The sequence below is a fragment of the Palaemon carinicauda genome, chromosome 29 (assembly GCF_036898095.1).
Source record: "Palaemon carinicauda isolate YSFRI2023 chromosome 29, ASM3689809v2, whole genome shotgun sequence".
Lineage (NCBI taxonomy): Eukaryota > Metazoa > Arthropoda > Malacostraca > Decapoda > Palaemonidae > Palaemon > Palaemon carinicauda.
Genome location: NC_090753.1, coordinates 94060471 through 94078373, shown reverse-complemented (window position 1 = coordinate 94078373; position 17903 = coordinate 94060471). Strand labels below are relative to the sequence as shown.

General features: G+C 37.7%; 1 protein-coding gene across 1 annotated transcript in view; it reads left to right on the top strand.

Annotated features, from left to right (window-relative positions):
• The window catches only part of LOC137622727 (probable chitinase 10), an 18957-nt gene extending 2438 nt beyond the window's left edge, over positions 1–16519 (top strand). Inside the window, exons 3-12 of the mRNA XM_068353320.1 lie at positions 2085–2271; positions 2490–3028; positions 3775–5129; positions 7097–7223; positions 11757–11892; positions 12897–13081; positions 14437–14623; positions 14847–15433; positions 15607–15767; positions 16149–16519. Of these exons, the coding sequence (XP_068209421.1) occupies positions 2085–2271; positions 2490–3028; positions 3775–5129; positions 7097–7223; positions 11757–11892; positions 12897–13081; positions 14437–14623; positions 14847–15433; positions 15607–15767; positions 16149–16443 (3759 nt within the window). The 3' untranslated portion in view covers positions 16444–16519. The remainder of the gene's footprint in view (positions 1–2084; positions 2272–2489; positions 3029–3774; positions 5130–7096; positions 7224–11756; positions 11893–12896; positions 13082–14436; positions 14624–14846; positions 15434–15606; positions 15768–16148) is intronic.
• Positions 16520–17903: the final 1384 nt, after the last annotated feature.

Genomic DNA, 17903 nt, shown 5'->3' with positions numbered 1-17903 from the left:
TCTCATTATTCAATTATTTTACTTCCAAATTTATTTTTCTGTTCAATAACCCTTTCCAATTTCTCTCATAATCAAATAACTTGATTTAAATTTTCTCTCTTTATTCGCTGTTTAATTCCCATTCCCACTCTATTTCCTTCCCATTCCCATTCCTACTCTAATTCCTTCCCATTCCATTCCTACCCTATTTCCTTCCCATTCCCATTCCTACTCTATTTCCTTCCCATTCCCATTCTTACTCTATTTCCTTCCCATTCCCAATCTACATCCTCCCCATTTCCATTCTATTTCCTTCCCATTCCTACTCTATTTCCTTCCCATTCCCATTCCTACTCTATTTCCTCCCCATTCCCACTCTATTTCCTTCCCATTCCCATTCCTACTCTATTTCCTTCCCATTCCCATTCCTACTCTATTTCCTTCCCATTCCCATTCCTACTCTATTTCCTCCCCATTCCCACTCTATTTCCTTCCCATTCCCATTCCTACTCTATTTCCTTCCCATTCCCATTCCTACTCTATTTCCTTCCCATTCACAATTTATATCCTCCCCATTCCCATACTATTTCCTTCCCATTCCTATTGCCACTCTATTTGCTCCCCATTCCCACTATATTTCCTTCTCATTTCCATTTCCACTCACACTCTATTTCACTTCCCAATCCCAATCTATTTCCTTCCCATTCACATTTCCACTCTATTCCCTTCCTATTCCCATTCCCATTCTATTTCCTTCCCATTCCCACTCTATTCCCTTCCTATTCCCATTCCCATTCTATTTCCTTCCCATTCCCACTCTATTCCCTTCCTATTCCCATTCCCATTCTATTTCCTTCCCATTCCCACTCTATTCCCTTCCTATTCCCATTCCCAGTCTATTTCCTTCCCATTCCCACTCTATTCCCTTCCTATTCCCATTCCCAGTCTATTTCCCTCCCATTCCCATTCTATTTCCATCTCATACCCATGACCACTCCCACTCTATTTCACTTCCCAAATCCCAATCTATTTCCTTCCCGTTCCCATTCCCATTCCCATTCTATTTCCTTTCCATTCCCACTCTATTTCCATCTAATTTCCATAACCATTCCCACTCTATTTCCATCTCATTCCCATTACCAATCCTACTCTATATCACTTCCCAATCCTAGTCTATTTCCTTCCCATTCCCTCTATAGTTCATTCCCATTTTCACTCTATTTCATTTCCATTCCCACTCTATTTCATTCCCATTCCCATTCCTACTCTATTCCCTTCCCATTCCCACTCTATTTCATTCCCATTCCCCCTCTATTTCCTTTCCATTCCCACTCTATTTCCTTCTCATTCCTACTATGTTTCCATCTTATTCCCATTACCACTCCCACTCTATTTTACTTCCCAATCCAAATCTATTTCCTTCCCATTCCCACTCTATTTCATTCCCATTCCCCCTCTATTTCCTTTCCATTCCCACTCTATTTCCTTCTCATTCCCACTATGTTTCCATCTTATTCCCATTACCACTCCCACTCTATTTTACTTCCCAATCCAAATCTATTTCCTTCCCATTCCCACTCTATTTCATTCCCATTCCCCTTCCATTTCCTTTCCATTCCCACTCTATTTCCTTCTCATTCCCACTATGTTTCCATCTTATTCCCATTACCACTCCCACTCTATTTTACTTCCCAATCCAAATCTATTTCCTTCCCATTCCCACTCTATTTCATTCCCATTCCCCTTCCATTTCCTTTCCATTCCCACTCTATTTCCTTCTCATTCCCACTATGTTTCCATCTTATTCCCATTACCACTCCCACTCTATTTTACTTCCCAATCCAAATCTATTTCCTTCCCATTCCCACTCTATTTCATTCCCATTCCCCTTCCATTTCCTTTCCATTCCCACTCTATTTCCTTCTCATTCCCACTATGTTTCCATCTTATTCCCATTACCACTCCCACTCTATTTTACTTCCCAATCCAAATCTATTTCCTTCCCATTCCAACTCTATTTCTTTTCCATTCCAATTCCCACTCTATTTCCTTCCCATTCCCATACCTATTCTTCCACCTTTCAATTCCTTTCCATCTTCCATCAGCTGCTTCTTGGCGTCGGTGGGTGGCACGATTCCCGCTCGGATAAATACTCCCGCCTGGTGTCCTCCCCCCAGCATCTCGAAGTTTTTGGTCAGCAAGCTGTCGATTTCCTGACCGAACATGGATTTGACGGACTTGACCTCAACTGGGAGTTCCCCGCTTACCAAGGATCCGCTATGGACAAGGAAGGTAAATATCTGGATCCGCTATGGACAAGGAAGGTAAATATCTGATTGACTGATTGAAAGAGATCTCTAACGCTGATTTCTTTACATATCGGATAGATTGAATGTTTGATCTGGTGTTGTGAAAGAGGATTCTAGCAGTGATTTCTAAAATTACAAAAAATCTTGAATAATTTCTTACAATGAAATCATCTAATGTTATCTCTCCCTATCTCCTTCGAGGTTTTAGTCTCTGGGTGAAGCAGCTGAGGAACGTCTTCATCCATCAGAATTTGCTACTGACCGCAACCGTGTCCGGTCACTACAGCATAATCGACCGAGGTTATGATGTGCAGGCCATAGCTGAGGACCTCGACCTTATCCATCTCATGGCCTATGACTTCCATGGCCCCTGGGAGAAGATAGTATCTCACCATGCCCCTCTATACCCTGTGCCAGGAAAGCACCCTCAACTCTCCGTCGACTTCGCCGTCAAACACTGGATTGAAAGAGGGGCTCCGCCGAGCAAACTTCTGTTGGGCATCTCCTTCTATGGAAGATCTTGGACATTGGCAGGTCCCGATGCATTCCCTGGGGCACCCGCATCTTCGGCAGGGCTCCCTGGGCCTCTCCTGAAGGTCCCGGGGACATCGGCATATTTTGAGCTCTGCATGGCTCATAAACTTTACGATTGGCCCAAGTATACCAGAGTCGGTGGAACTTTCCTGACTCTCTATGATCAGTGGATTAGTTTCGATGATGTTGATGCTGTCAAGAATAAGGTATGTTTGTGCTTAGATGTCAAATATTTCTTTTTGCATTTTCATATTACATTACATTATACCCAATTCACCATGGGACGAAAAGAAGTGTTTTGGCTGCACTTTAAGCTTTGTAACCTTAGTTATGTAAGGAAGTTTAACTTGGTTTATATCATTATGGTGAGTAACATGATTAACATAAGGATTAGCTAGTGTTTTACTTAGTCAGTTGGTAGATCATGCTTAGACAAACAACTTTGCTAATATAGGCAATTATGAACATAGTGAGCCCATTGATCTGAACTACCCCAATGAACTGGTAGTGAATCTTTACCCAATCACTGCAGTATCTGATATATTTTCCCTTATTATGAATTCACTTTCTAATGCCCCCTATAGGATAATCTGTTATTGGGTTTATGACAAAAGATTCACTTCCTAAGTCTTAAACTTATAAAATTTGAAAAAGAGAATCATGAAAATAGTTCCAATGCATGACAGAGTGGTTTGGCTTACAGTGATTTTCTGAATACAAAGAATTCTATAAATGCACAGCTAGGATTCGAAGATTAGCAATAGCAAAATGCTTAAATGGAGTTAATGACTCAATTTGAATAATTCTCAGATTATTTCCTATCTGTGGTCACTGGAACAATGAATATTGATGAATATTTGTATGCTTTGTTGAAAAGTCAAATGATCAAAAGATGCTTAGTTTGTTTTAGTTTATATAATTTACACTCATATATTACTTTCTTTTTCTTTAGACTAAATATGTACTTGAGACTGACCTGGGAGGTGTCATGGTCTGGGACATCAGCCTAGATGACTTCAGGAACCTTTGTGGGGATGGTACCAACCCTCTGCTATCAACCATCGCTAGCGTACTCTGGAGAGACGGCACACCAAACGGGTTACTGAAACCTGGTACCGTTCCGCAGAATTTGTCTACTTTCGTTCAACCTGAAAATGAGCCTCATAGATCTATTATCTCTTCTGGGCTACTGCTGGAGACCAACATATACAACTCACCTCCCGTAACAAGCATATCCATCCCCAAATATTCAGTCACATCAACAGACAAAACCACCAGCACACAAGTCCAGAGCCCTACCACTGCTACGACAGTACTTCAGTCATATTTTCAGACTCATTTTGGTCATTTGGAAAATAGCGAAATTCTCACTGATAAGATCCATCAAACAAGGACTCTTGAAACTGTGATTGGTCATCCGACAACATTAACCAATACAAGAGTGTCTAATAGACCAGCGATATTACCACAAGAAGTGAATACTGCATTTACAATAGACTTGCCCAGCAAATTGATTACTCCGGATCACACTTTTCTTCAGACAAAAACAAAAGTCACTACTACAGATCTTGCTTTTGTGTTAACACCAGAGTACCGACCAACAGGTCACCTAGTATCAAAATTTGACCTTCCTGGACAAGCCCTTTTCATGACAATTTTACCGCCATTCCATTTATCATCGACTACCTCAACAAGATCGGCTACAAATCTAATAGACCAACCGCACAGAACAAAAACGGTCGAAAATATAATCACTCCAACGAGAAGCCAACACACTCAGAAAACTGCAGCATCTCTACAGACAAGCAACGATAGAACGGAAGTTGATTTCACAACATATCTGTTACCTTCAGCTACAATCCTTTCAGAATCAGAAGCGTCATTCTCTCAGCATCCCACTGATACACTAGTGTTTGCACCTTCCAGTCTTAGTACAGTTTCACTGGATACTCATAGAACGAAAACAGTCCAGGGTTACACCCTCACATCTCCGTCGTACCAAACCACTACAGTTCCATCCGAGACGCCATCAATCTACCCACTGTCATTCCCCATGAAGATTAATACAAGCGAATGCATACAGGTTGGGTACACCAATGATCCAACGAGCTGTTCACATTTCTACAGGTGTCATGGAGACAGGGTATTCAGGTTCCAATGTGGTGAGCAGACACATTGGAAACAAGAGCTACTAATATGCGACTGGGCCTACAAACAGTTTTGCAAAAATCCGAGGTCTATCTCAGCGCCATCAAACCGTGGCTGCGCAATGTCGATAGACAGATCTTCTATGATGAGGCTACTGGAGCCATAGGGTATTTCAGCCATTATATCTAATAATTTTTTATTTATTTGTTATATTGTGATAGTTTCCTTCATCTGTGATGTATTCAGGGAATAAATTTTACAAGGAATTTTTTTTCATGTACCATGACTGAGAAATTATAACAAAAATTTTTGAAAATTTTGGGTTTTAGACTTTATTACTCAAAAAAAAAATAATTATATCTCATTACATAAATTCAAATTCTAGTAGGCTGTCCTCAATATTTATCCTCAAACCTAGGCTCAAATTCTAAAGTTCATATGTAGGCCTATAAGTGTACCTTGAATCAATGTCTGACTTCTGTACTCTGCCTACAGAAGTTTAAATATATTTCTCTTCACTCAATAAATACCATCACCAGTTAGCTCCTACGAATAAGAAATGGTGATAAGAAGCAATAATGATAAATAAGAGAGAGAGAGAGAGAGAGAGAGAGAGAGAGAGAGAGAGAGAGAGAGAGAGAGAGAGAGAGAGAGAGAGAGAGAGAGAAATCGGTCAGTGGCAGTTGACCGTTAGTCTATAACAAACAAAAACAGGATGGTACCGGACAGTAGGCTTAGTCCTCTTTCCTTTCAAAAGGCAGACCTATGGTCTAGGGTAGACCAATATCTACCTATAGCCTAGGGTAGACCTATTCTTCTTCGCAGATATTCGTCAACTCTGTACCAACCGTGTGTCACGATCGTACTTTTCTCTCTCTCTCTCTCTCTCTCTCTCTCTCTCTCTCTCTCTCTCTCTCTCCTCTCCTCTCTCCTCTCTCTCTCTCTCTCTCTGGATATCCCCACGCGAGGAGATGCTAGATTTCCAGGTAAGCCGCTAATTAAGTTGTTTTGATCCTGACAGGTGTGTCCTGTCCGGCGTCAGTCAGTTTCTCCCTAAGGACAGGAACTCCTTTACCTTCTCATTTTTAGTTATCCTATTGCTGCTCTTTCTTATCATTGGGCCTACTAATACCCCTGCTGATCTAAAGACCAATAATTCATCCTTTGTATGTTGACATTAGGTTTATTAATACCGCTTTTGATAATATGGATAGTCCTACTAGGCCTATGCTTGTCTGTACAGTACATACTTACTGTTTTTACAACACATAGCCAGTAGTCTACTAGGCCTATACGTATTTATATGGTAAATGTCTAATTGTTGTTACGGTAATAACCTAGTAGTCTAATAGACCTATGCGAGCTTGTACAATACATATCAAAGTGGAGGTTTTATATATAAAATAACTATATATATATATATATATATATATATATATATATATATATATATATATATATATATATATATATATATATATATATATATATATATATATATATCTTACAAATGAAATTACTTAAAAATTTGGTCTTGGCGTTACCAAAATCTGTCAGGGAATTTTCTTTATTAGAGCAGACATTTTATCATTCGTGAAATATAAGAAAGGAAAGTAGTTGAGAGAGAGAGAGAGAGAGAGAGAGAGAGAGGAGAGAGAGAGAGAGAGAGAGAGAGAGAGAGAGAGAGAGAGCATCCAATACTAGTTCAGTCAAACCTATTCTCAGGCCTTATCATAACCCGTTGCTAATTGCACAATTATTATTATTATTATTATCATTATTATTATTATTATTATTATTATTATTATTATTATTGAAATATATAGAATCATAGTCGACCTTACTCTAAATCTCTTTTTTTTTTATCCGGATATATTTCAAGGCCGTGAGCTTGTTGGGTAAGTGGTGAAATATACATTGAAATATTGTGAGGAAATGAATAGCAATACGGAGAGAGAGAGAGAGAGAGAGAGAGAGAGAGAGAGAGAGAGAGAGAGAGAGAGAGAGAGAGAGAGAGAGAGACTTGTATAACATGAATGGAAGTATAACGCTCTAGTGTTGCGAAATAAACTTAGTTTCATCTTGAATACATCACATTCATTGAAAAAAAAAAATAATTTGATTAGAATTACACAAAATGACTTCACAGAAGAAGAAGAAGAAGAAGAAGAAGAAAAAGAAGAAGAAGAAGAAGAAGAAGAAGAAGAAGAAGAAGAAGAAGAAACCTTTTCACAGATTGGCGGGTCTTTCATCGTAAACAAACCACCTCGGGAATGCCGTTGGATCCCGTGACGTCATAAGGGCGATTATTTCATTCCAAATCGTGATAAAGGAAGGAAATGACATAGGTGCGGAAAGGAATTGCAATTGCAAAGGGTTTATTACACATCTATGGGTGTGTTAGAAGGGAGGTTATTAGGGCATTGCGTGTATAAATAAGGGAAATGAGATTTTACGATTGTCAAAATAGCTTTGGGCTTTGAAGTGTACACACGCGGATAGAAGTAGGCCTATCCTTTTTGGTATTACAAGACTGGTTTAGGAAAGGTAAGTTTTGAAACAGCAATGACTGGACTGCTATAATTAATAATATATATATATATATATATATATATATATATATATATATATATATATATGTATATATATATATATATATATATATATATATATATATATATATATATATATATATACATACATACATATATACACACACACATATGTATATACTGTATATATATATATATATATATATATATATATATATATATATATATATATATATATATATATATATATATTAACCCTTTTAGAGTGTGAAATGGTTTGTGTATCTCCATGATCAGCAAAGCTGTACTAGCTTGGTTAGCTGTGAGTGATCAGACTAAAGTCTCTCACCATTACCAATCCTCAGTGGACAGTGTGGTGATGAAAATGGCCAAATCATGCATTGTAGCATGTGATGCCCTTCTTACAATCTGCAATGTTGTACAGAAATCCCTTGATTGTGGTTGGGAAGTTCGTATGATTGGCCTTGATTTTAGTGCTGCCTTTGACCGTGTTATTCATGAGGCCCTTGTTTCCAAACTCAAACAGTTGGGAGTGGGTGGGTCGTTTCTTAGCATTATTATTGATTTTGTACACTATAGTGAGTATAGGAATGTGATATCTGGTATTCCTCAGGGTAGTGTTCTTGAGCCATTACTTTTCATACCATATACACATGACATGTGGTTTGGCCTAGAAAACAAGCTTGTTGCATAGGCAGATGATTCTACTCTCTTTATATCAATTCCATCTCCTGAATGTAGATCTGGGGTTGCTGAATCCCTTAATAGAGAGCTGTCTAAAATTAGTGCATGGTGCAAATTATGGGATATGAAGTTGAATCTTAACAAAACTCAAAATATGATTGTAAGTAGGTCAAGGACGGTGGCTCCTCAACATCCGGATCTCAGCATTGATAATGTTTCTTTAACTTTGTATGGCTCTTTTAAAATTTTAGGTGTGATTCTCGATAGCAAGTTTACTTTTGAGAAACGCTTTAGGTTTGTCTCTTCTTCAATTACTCAAAAAAGGACTTATTGAGAAAATCTTGTAAGATTTTAGGTGCTCTATCTATGCTGAAGAATTGTTTTGATTCTTTCATTCTACCTTGTTTCTAGTATTGTTCTCCTGTTTGGTCTTCAGCTGCTGATTCTCATCTTAATTTTTTTGGACAGGAACTTACAGTCTATTAAATTTCTTATTCCTGATCGTTAAGCAAGTTGCACAAGATATGCAGTTAATTTTAATAGCCATGCCTTCTCCATCATGAAACTCAATAATGCACAGTAGGCCTACTCTAGAAGTTTTATTCCAGCTGTTACCAATTTGTGGAATGATCTTCCTAATCGGGTAGTTGAATTGGTAGAACTTCAAATCTTCAAACTTGCAGCAAATATTTTTATGTTGAACAGGCTGACATTGGTCTCTTTTTAAAGTTTATGTATGAAACATGTTTTATTATTATTATTCTTAAAATATCTTATTTCAATTGTTCATTACTTCTCATATATTTTATTCATTAACTTATTTCCTTTCCTCACTGGGCTATTTTTCCTGTTGGCTTCCTTGGGCTTTTAGCATCCTGCTTTCCCAACTAGGGTTGTATCTAATAATAATAATAATAATAATAATAATAATAATAATAATAATTACTAAGGACATGCCGGGGCCTTTGTCCTGCAGTAAACTAGAAACGGCTGCATCTGTGGTTATCATTATATATATATATATATATATATATATATATATATATATATATATATATATATATATATATATATATATCAATTCTAGGGCTGAGTACAAGAAGGGCCAATGTCATAAAACCCTGTTTTGAGAAAAACGCATTTGAAAGATTACTTCCTATATTAAAAATCAGGCAATTACAGCAAACGAAAGCTCTTTTTTGTTTAGACTGCTTGTCTTTTAAACTGTTATTTACAGACCAAGGCATTGCATTATTGTTTTTCATTTTGAAGAAAAAAATATATTAGACCAAACTTTGAACAATTTATTGCCTGCAAATTGTGTAAAAAAAAAATTTGCCTTATTGGAAAAAAGTATTTCAAACATTTTGAAGTTAATCTATATCCTTCTAGTAGCTATTATACATTACAATATCTATAATATTCTTGCTTAGAATAAAAAAAAAACATCCTAAATCAATGGCTAAAGAAAAGTGAAAAAAATTACATTGATTAATTTACAAACACAAGTAGATTAATCAAATTCACTAAACAAAATTTGATACATTTTTTAGCATGTTGAGTAACATCCTAAATCAATGGCTAAAGAACAGTGAAATAAAAAAGAGTGATTAATTTACAAACACAAGTAGATTAATCAAATTTAGGGGAAAAAAATCTGATTAGTTTTTGACATGTTGAGTTCCAATAGAAAAGTAATGATCCATAATAATTGTGTCATCCGCCATAACACTCACATATTGGGTTCATCATCTAAATAAACATCATCTGAAGCATCTTCTGCCGCCTGCAGGTTTCTGTAAAATGTTTGCTTCCTGCAGAAATCAAGTCCTTCAACTTTCTGGGTGGAATTTTCCTTGGTCCCTGTTCAAGCTGTGGGAGAATCCAAATGGGTGGTCTTCCTTTTTCCTTTTTTTTCTTAGATCTAAATGCTGCCGTGCAAGATTTCGAAAAAAGGATGTCCAGCACATAATCTGGCCAATCTAATTTTGATTTTATTTCATCTTCTTAATTTGTTGTCCATTATTATATTTATGGTGATTCACCAGGGGGCCAGCAGACATATACAAACTTTTAAAATTAATGAAATCTTCTGTTTGCATTTCAGTCACTTGTAACTTATTTTTTCTCTGGATTGCTCTGAATGTTGTACTCTAGTCCCGTGGCACCTCAATGTTTGTAGCTGATTTTCAATATTTTTCTAACAAATCATGTACTGTGTCTGCTTCCATGTGTGTATGGCCAGGTTCTAAGAAAGAATGCGTTATTTTCATTCCCTTACTCCTGGAAACATGCATAAGCATGGCTGCAAATAAATATTTTGGCCACCTCAAGAGTCACTATATAGTCGAATGTCCTTAATGTCATCTGAGAGGCCATGCAACCATTTCATTACACATGAACCTATTTATTGGCTACCTCTTTTTGCAATCGTTTCATCCCACTTCATGCAGTGTGCTTTATTTCCATCCACACTTGTTTCAAAAATGGTTAAGTTATAAACAGCAAGTTGTCTCTTGTAGTAAACTATTCCTGTCTGCAACAGTGAACCAGGAAATATTTTCTGGAGGTCAAAGGATGCAGTAACAATTCCTTTGTTTTTAAGAGCAAACTCTCTATCAGCTCTCTTTTCATTGTAAGCCATCTCTGCTAATTCATGATGTTCTGATTTTTCTCCTTCAATGCAGTTTTTATCATCCTCACTAGCAGTCATTAGGGATGCCTTAAAAGCATCACATTTTTCACAAGTGTCCTAGGATGGGTGATGGAAGGACAGATTGAACTCTTCATTGAAGATTTTTCTCTACATTGATTCTTTTTTTGGTGGTAAATTGTTTTCATGGCAGTATTTTTGGCAGTATTTTGACTTTTCCATGCCGGAAACTGGTTGATATTTTCTTCTGTTTCCCATGTTTTCCTCTTCCATCTGGAGCTAAATTGCCACTTTCAGACTGTCGCATCTTCTCTGTAACAATCCTAGCTCTCGTGAGCGTAATACCAAAAGTAGATAAAAACATCTTTTGGCATACTTCCTTTTTCAGGTATTAGGCTAGAGGTTCATTCATGTTGCATCTTCACAATGTCTGATGTACTATTACATACATTCACTGATATCACGCACATTACTACTGATTTTGATATTAAATAAATAGTAATTGCTTGCAACCACGTTAGTAACAGAAACGATTTATAAAGTTATGTACGCATATAAATTGTTAAAATCGTTTTGTGCAAGAAAGGCTGAAGTTGACATTGGCCTCTCACGTGGCCCTCTAGGTTTGTAGTAAATGAATATAACAAGGGCCAATCACGACATTGGCCTTTCTAGCATGAATATTTTAATTTGTTACTTGACTTTGGCTAGAATAGAGCGCTTAGTGTAGCTCCCTGAACACACGGACGACATTAACCCTTATAGCACTGATAAAGAGGACATTTTTTAGTTTAGTGGTGGTCTTATCTTCAATCAGCCATTTTTTGACATTGGCCCTTCTTGTACTCAGCCCTAGAATTGACTCTTCTATTCCAGGGAGTGAATATGGCCAGACGATTGACGTGGTTCGTTGCCCTGATGTCCATAGTGACTATGAAAAAAAATGTAGACGCTGAACCGGAGGGAAAGAAAATCGTCTGTTATTATACATCTGGAGCCCAAAACAGGACGGGTGAGTTTGCTTATTGTTATTGTTAATGTTGTTTGTGTTGTTGTTGTTATACTGATTGTTGTGATAGTTATAGGTGTGGTTATAGCTAGGTTAGGAGCCACATTTGGGTATAATAACCAAATAATGACTCAGGGTTGTGGTGGCCGATGTGGTAACGTCCTTGACTGGGATTCAATTCTGGCTCAAACTTGTTAGTGTCTTTGGTCGCTGCAATTTCACCATCCTTGTGAGCTAAGGATGGGGGCTTTGGGGGAGCCTATAGGTCTATCTGCTGAGTCATCTGCAGCCATTGCCTGGCCCTCCTTGGTCCTAGCTTGGGTGGAGAGGGTGCGTGGGCGCTGATCATATGTATATATAGTCAGTCTCTATGGTATTGTCCTGCACGATAGGTCAATTTCACTGTCCCTTGCTTCTGCCATACATGAGCAGCCTTTAAATAGGCTTTCCCAAACTCCCATCCTCAGCTCACAAGCTTAGAAACAACGATAGCGACTCGTTTGGAATATTACCTGACGGGCTAGACAGTAATACTTTGGATCCTTCTTTCTGGTTACGGCTCATTTTCCCCTTGATTACAGATACACCGAATAGTCTGGCATATTCTTAACACATTCTCCTCCTACCTCGTACACCTGACAACACCAAGATAGCCGAAAATTCTTCTTCACTTCATTTTATTTGATACTTCTCTGTGTAGGCCTACTTACAAAATGTCAAACTTACAGCGAATGTTTTTATGCTGAACAAGTTAACATAAGCCTCTGTTTTATAGTTTATATATAAAAGATCTGTTTTAATATGAAAGTAAAATGTTATTTTAATTGTTCACTACTTCTCTTATAGTTTATTGATTTCCTTTCCTCACTGGGGTGTAAGCCTATATAGATATGTATATTTCTTTCATATCACCTATAACCATTCTATATCATCCTCGCCCAAGAAAACAAACAGATTTGCAACCTATAAATGTCTATGTATCCTTCATCCTGCATCTCATTCCACAGGACCAGCCATGTACACCATCGCAGATATCCCCATTGAGATGTGCACACACGTCATCTATTCCTTCGCTGTCTTACACGGTGAATCATTGACAGCTGTTGAATATGACGGTTACCTCGACAAAGATAGAGATTATGCCAATTACAGAGAGTTCTTGCAACTCAAAAGTAGGAATCCTAAAGTAAAGGTGAGCAAAGTTAAAACATAGGCCTAAGTGAAATAATGTAGTATTATGTTAAGTAATCAAAGTCTAATGTGAATTTGTAAGAGTATACCATGAAATTATTTCTGTTTTCTTTAAAGCGTGACACACAAGATAAATAACACACACGCTATCGCATTAATATATAGTCAGTGTAATATTATGACCGTTACCTTGACCTAGACAGAAGATATAGGCCTAAGTGAAAAAAAAAAATGTATTGCAAACAAATGAAGCGCATTCCTCGGGTTTATACTTTTCTCAAATCATAGAATTTAGACAAAAAAATCATTATTATTTCAAGCACAGTTTTATTTTTCATTCGATTGTTTTTGTATAGCCTATATTATATGAATGAAGGTTGCAAAGTGTTGGGGGCAGTTAAGGGAGTAGCAAAAAATAGAGGGTTGGGCATGAATGTAAAGAGAGTTCTATATGAGAAAGTGATTGTACCAACTGTGATGTATGGATCAGAGTTGTGGGGAATGAAAGTGATGGAGAGAAAGAAATTGAATGTGTTTGAGATGAAGTGTCTAAGGAGTATGGCTGGTGTATCTCGAGTAGATAGGGTTAGGAACGAAGTGGTGAGGGTGAGAACGGGTGTAAGAAATGAGTTAGCAGCTAGAGTGGATATGAATGTGTTGAGGTAATTTGGCCATGTTGAGAGAATGGAAAATAGCTGTCTGCTAAAGAAGGTGATGAATGCAAGAGTTGGTGGGAGAAGTACAAGAGGAAGGCCAAGGTTTGGGTGGATGGATGGCTTGAAGAAAGATTGTGACGCAGTTCCGGTAGGCCCTGCTGCTGCCTCCGATGCCTTAGATGACCGCAGAGGTAGCAGCAGTAGGGGATTCAGCATTATGAAGCTTCATCTGTGGTGGATAATGTGGGAGGGTGGGCTGTGACACCCTAGCAGTACCAACTGAACTCGGTTGAGTCCCTTGTTAGGCTGGGAGGAATGTAGCGAGTAGAGGTCCCCTTTTTGTTTTTGTTTCTTTGTTGATGTCGGCTACCCCCCCCCAAAAAAAAAAAAAATTGGGGGAAGTGCCTTGGTATATGTATGTATGTATATTATAAGGTTCAGAGAATCCATAGATATAGTACTGCATTAAAGTATGTCTCAACTAAAACTGTGAAGCGTCAATGTTTCAAGAAAAGTAAAACAAATAAAAAAATATTCAATTTGACCCAAGTGCTGATAAGCATGTCAGCCTAGTATTTACTACCACTATCCATTTGTATATCCCATTTTCATTATATAGTTTTGCAAAAGGAAGAAGACCTTCAACCTGAACATAATTTTTTTTTCATATGGTACTTCATTCACCAAAATTTTTCTTTAGTTACTCCTTGGATTGGGCAGCCATACTGACTCCAGCTCTGACAAGTATTCTCAGATGGTTTCCAATCACTTAAGTAGAGCCAACTTCATCGCCAGTGCTGTCCGTTTCCTGAAATCTTATGGCTTTGATGGCCTCGACTTAAACTTGGGATATTCTCCCACTAAAAACTCTCCCCAGGATAAGATAGGTAAGGAATAACTAAAAATGTAAATTTCTTCTTCTTCTGTTGATTTCCTGGAATTAAGATGTCGAGGATTACTTTGTAGTGAGCTAATAATAGACTATATCTCTTTGATAAGATTGCAAACAAATCTACAGCATTAACAGTCTTGATTTTAATTTGGGATTAAAATTTTAAATTCTGATTTAAAACTAAATTTTGTGAGTAATTTGCCAATTTTTCCATTCAGGATTTCGTCTGTGGATTGAAGAACTTCGAGAAGCCTTCAACCCTGATGGCCTACTTCTGACTGCTGCAGTACCAGCTGGTAGGAACTTTACCAACCAGGGTTATGATTTACCGGCCATAATCAATGCCCTAGACCAAATACACATCATGGCGTTTAATTTCCACGGTCCTTGGGAAGAAGAAGTTGCTCACCCTTCACCGCTCTTCCCTGCTAAAGGTCAGCCCGAGGAACTATCAGCCGATTTCGCTGTCAGTCACTGGATTGAGAAAGGTGCCCCTGCCGGGAAACTGGTCTTGGGAGTTCCTTTCCACGGAACGTCTTGGACACTCTCAGGGACTAATACTTCTCCGGGAGCACTTACAAAGGGCCCTGGTAATCCCGGGAGATTCAATAAATGGTCAGGGACGTTGGCCTATTATGAAATATGCTACGCGCATGAGCACGAAAGATGGAAGAAGATGCTAAGTCCAGAGGGTCCATATGTAGTAGAAGATCATCAGTGGGTTATGAAGGATGATGTTGAGGTGATCTCATCTAAGGGTGATCAATGGGTTGGCTATGATGACATAGAGGCTATCACAAAGAAGGTTAATATCTTAACTTAGTTATCTTCCTCAAACTAGAGCATGAAACTATTCAGAGGCAATCTGCTTTTTGAAATCTGACTGTATTGCAATACACTAAATGAGATTAAGTTGAAGTCTGAAAATTTCCTGTTGGTTCTTTGATAAAACTGTACAATGGAGTTTTTTTTTTCCAGAGCGAGTATGTCAAGACGAAAGGTTTAGGCGGCATCATGATATGGGATATAACTATGGATGACTTTAGGGATATGTGCAGCAGTGGACCTAATCCTCTTATGAAAGCCATTTTCAAGATCCTTGGAAGAGCAGCTAATAGGCCTACTGATAATAACATAAAGTAAGTGCTGGAAACATCTGTGCCTGGCTATCGCCAGATGGGGTTCGAGTGTAGCTCAAGCTTGATAGTTTCTTGCAGAGTCTACAATTTCACCATCCTCGTGAGCTAAGGATTGGGGGTTTGGTGGAGCATATAGGTCTACCTGCAGACTTATCTACAGCCATTTCCTAGCCCTCCTTGGTCCTAGCTTGGATGGAGAGGGGCCTGGATGCTGATCATATGATAATACAGTCAGTCTGTAGGGTATTCTCCTGTTAGCTAGGACAATGTCACTGTCCCTTGCCCGTGCCACTGTAATAAAATAGAGATGGTGATATTGATTTGATCTGCCTCAAACAACAAAGTATAGAATACTGATAAGTCTTATATTTTCTTCAACAGACCAATCATACCGTCCATCAAAAGACCCACTCGCCGGAAGCCCACGTATCGAGCACATTCGAAACCATCTCGGCAGTTATTCCCAGAACCTATCAATCCAATGCCTGCTCTGAATGTGGACGAGTGTATAAAATTGGGCTATACACCTGATAAAAAAAGTTGTATCCACTTCTACCGATGTGTTGGCAGGCAGATAAATCATTACAGGTGTCCCTCTGGGCTCTCTTGGAATCAAACGCAGAGAGGCTGCATCCTGCAACAGAAAAACAGGTGTAAAAATAAGCCACTTTTATGAAGTTAGGAGGGACTGTCTTTATAAGAACAAGTGAAAAAAAAAAAAGGATTTTGACGTAGGAAAAATCTATTTTTGGTTGAGACAGCCATGTCGTCCTGATGGAAGGTCCTTCCGGCAGCTTCCTACTGTATAATATTTCTGCGATTGATATTATAAGAGAATTACCATCAGGAATCGCGGGGTTCTAACCCCCGGAACGACTATCCTAAGATATCGTGTATAATCAGGGACGTATCCGTAGATAACCATAGATATCTGCACCCCTGATAGACTTAACCCAGTCTAAGAAACTAGGGGGAAGGATAGGTGAGGAGCTGTTGCAATTGACATGTCTTCCTAGTAGAAGCAAGCCAGTAAGCTATTCAAGTTATCGTTGTGGGGTTACAGTTGATTAATTTGATTGTTGTGTAGCTAGAGGAAGCAGTTAGTACAATCTTTCTTGATCTGCAGTTACTCTGTGCTACTATGACAGTAATGTTCATAATTCTTTGTGTGTAGACAGAGCTAAGCTGGTTTTTGTAAATAATTTCCTGCTGGCAGGAAGTATGTATTTAAAATCTTAGCAATACCTATTTATATTTAACTTATTGTTACCATAAAATATAATGCAAATTAGAAATTTCAATGCATCCTTATAACGGTAAGTTAATGAATCAAAATTGTTGAATATCCTCAAAGAAGAGGAATTAAAGAGCTATGTCTTGCATTCGCTTAACTTTGGCTTATTTAAAAAGTAAAGAAAAGAAAAATCTATAGTAAAAAAATAGGACAGATAATGAAACAAGCCATAAACGTTTGTTTTCCTCTATTACTTTTTCATAATATAAAACATTTCGCCACATGGGAAACAAGCTGAAATTATTAAGAAAAACTATATAATTATAAAAAAAAATAGCTTTATTTCCTCACTAAATGACTTGGAACTGTGACTTCGTTATCATAGTCAAAAAAATTATCGATAGTAAAAAATAGGACAGGTAATGAAACAAGACATAAGCATTTGTTTTACTCTATTACTTTTTCAAAATATAAAATAATAATCACACGAGAAACAAGCTAAAACTATAAAAAAAAAACCATATAATTAAAGAAAATAGCTTATTTCCTCACTAAACGACCTGAAACTGGGACATCGTCAACATAGTCTGCCAAACGAAACGAGGCACAGTGTAAATCCGGACGTCGGACGTCGGACGTCGGATGCCGTCCGGGAGAATAGAAAACCGCTTGTATCACCGGTAAAGGCGCCATAATACACCACTTTTTTGACACTGGTAAATTTCACTGGTACTTTCTGTTATTTCCTGAATAAATGTTCGAAAAATATTGATTTACTTGATTCATTGATTTATTTGATTCATTGTTGTAAATTTCTTGAATTTTTTTGTTTGTGATAAAACTTTTTACATTTACCTTTACATTAATTTTAATATTCACCTTTTCTTAATTGCTTTATTATT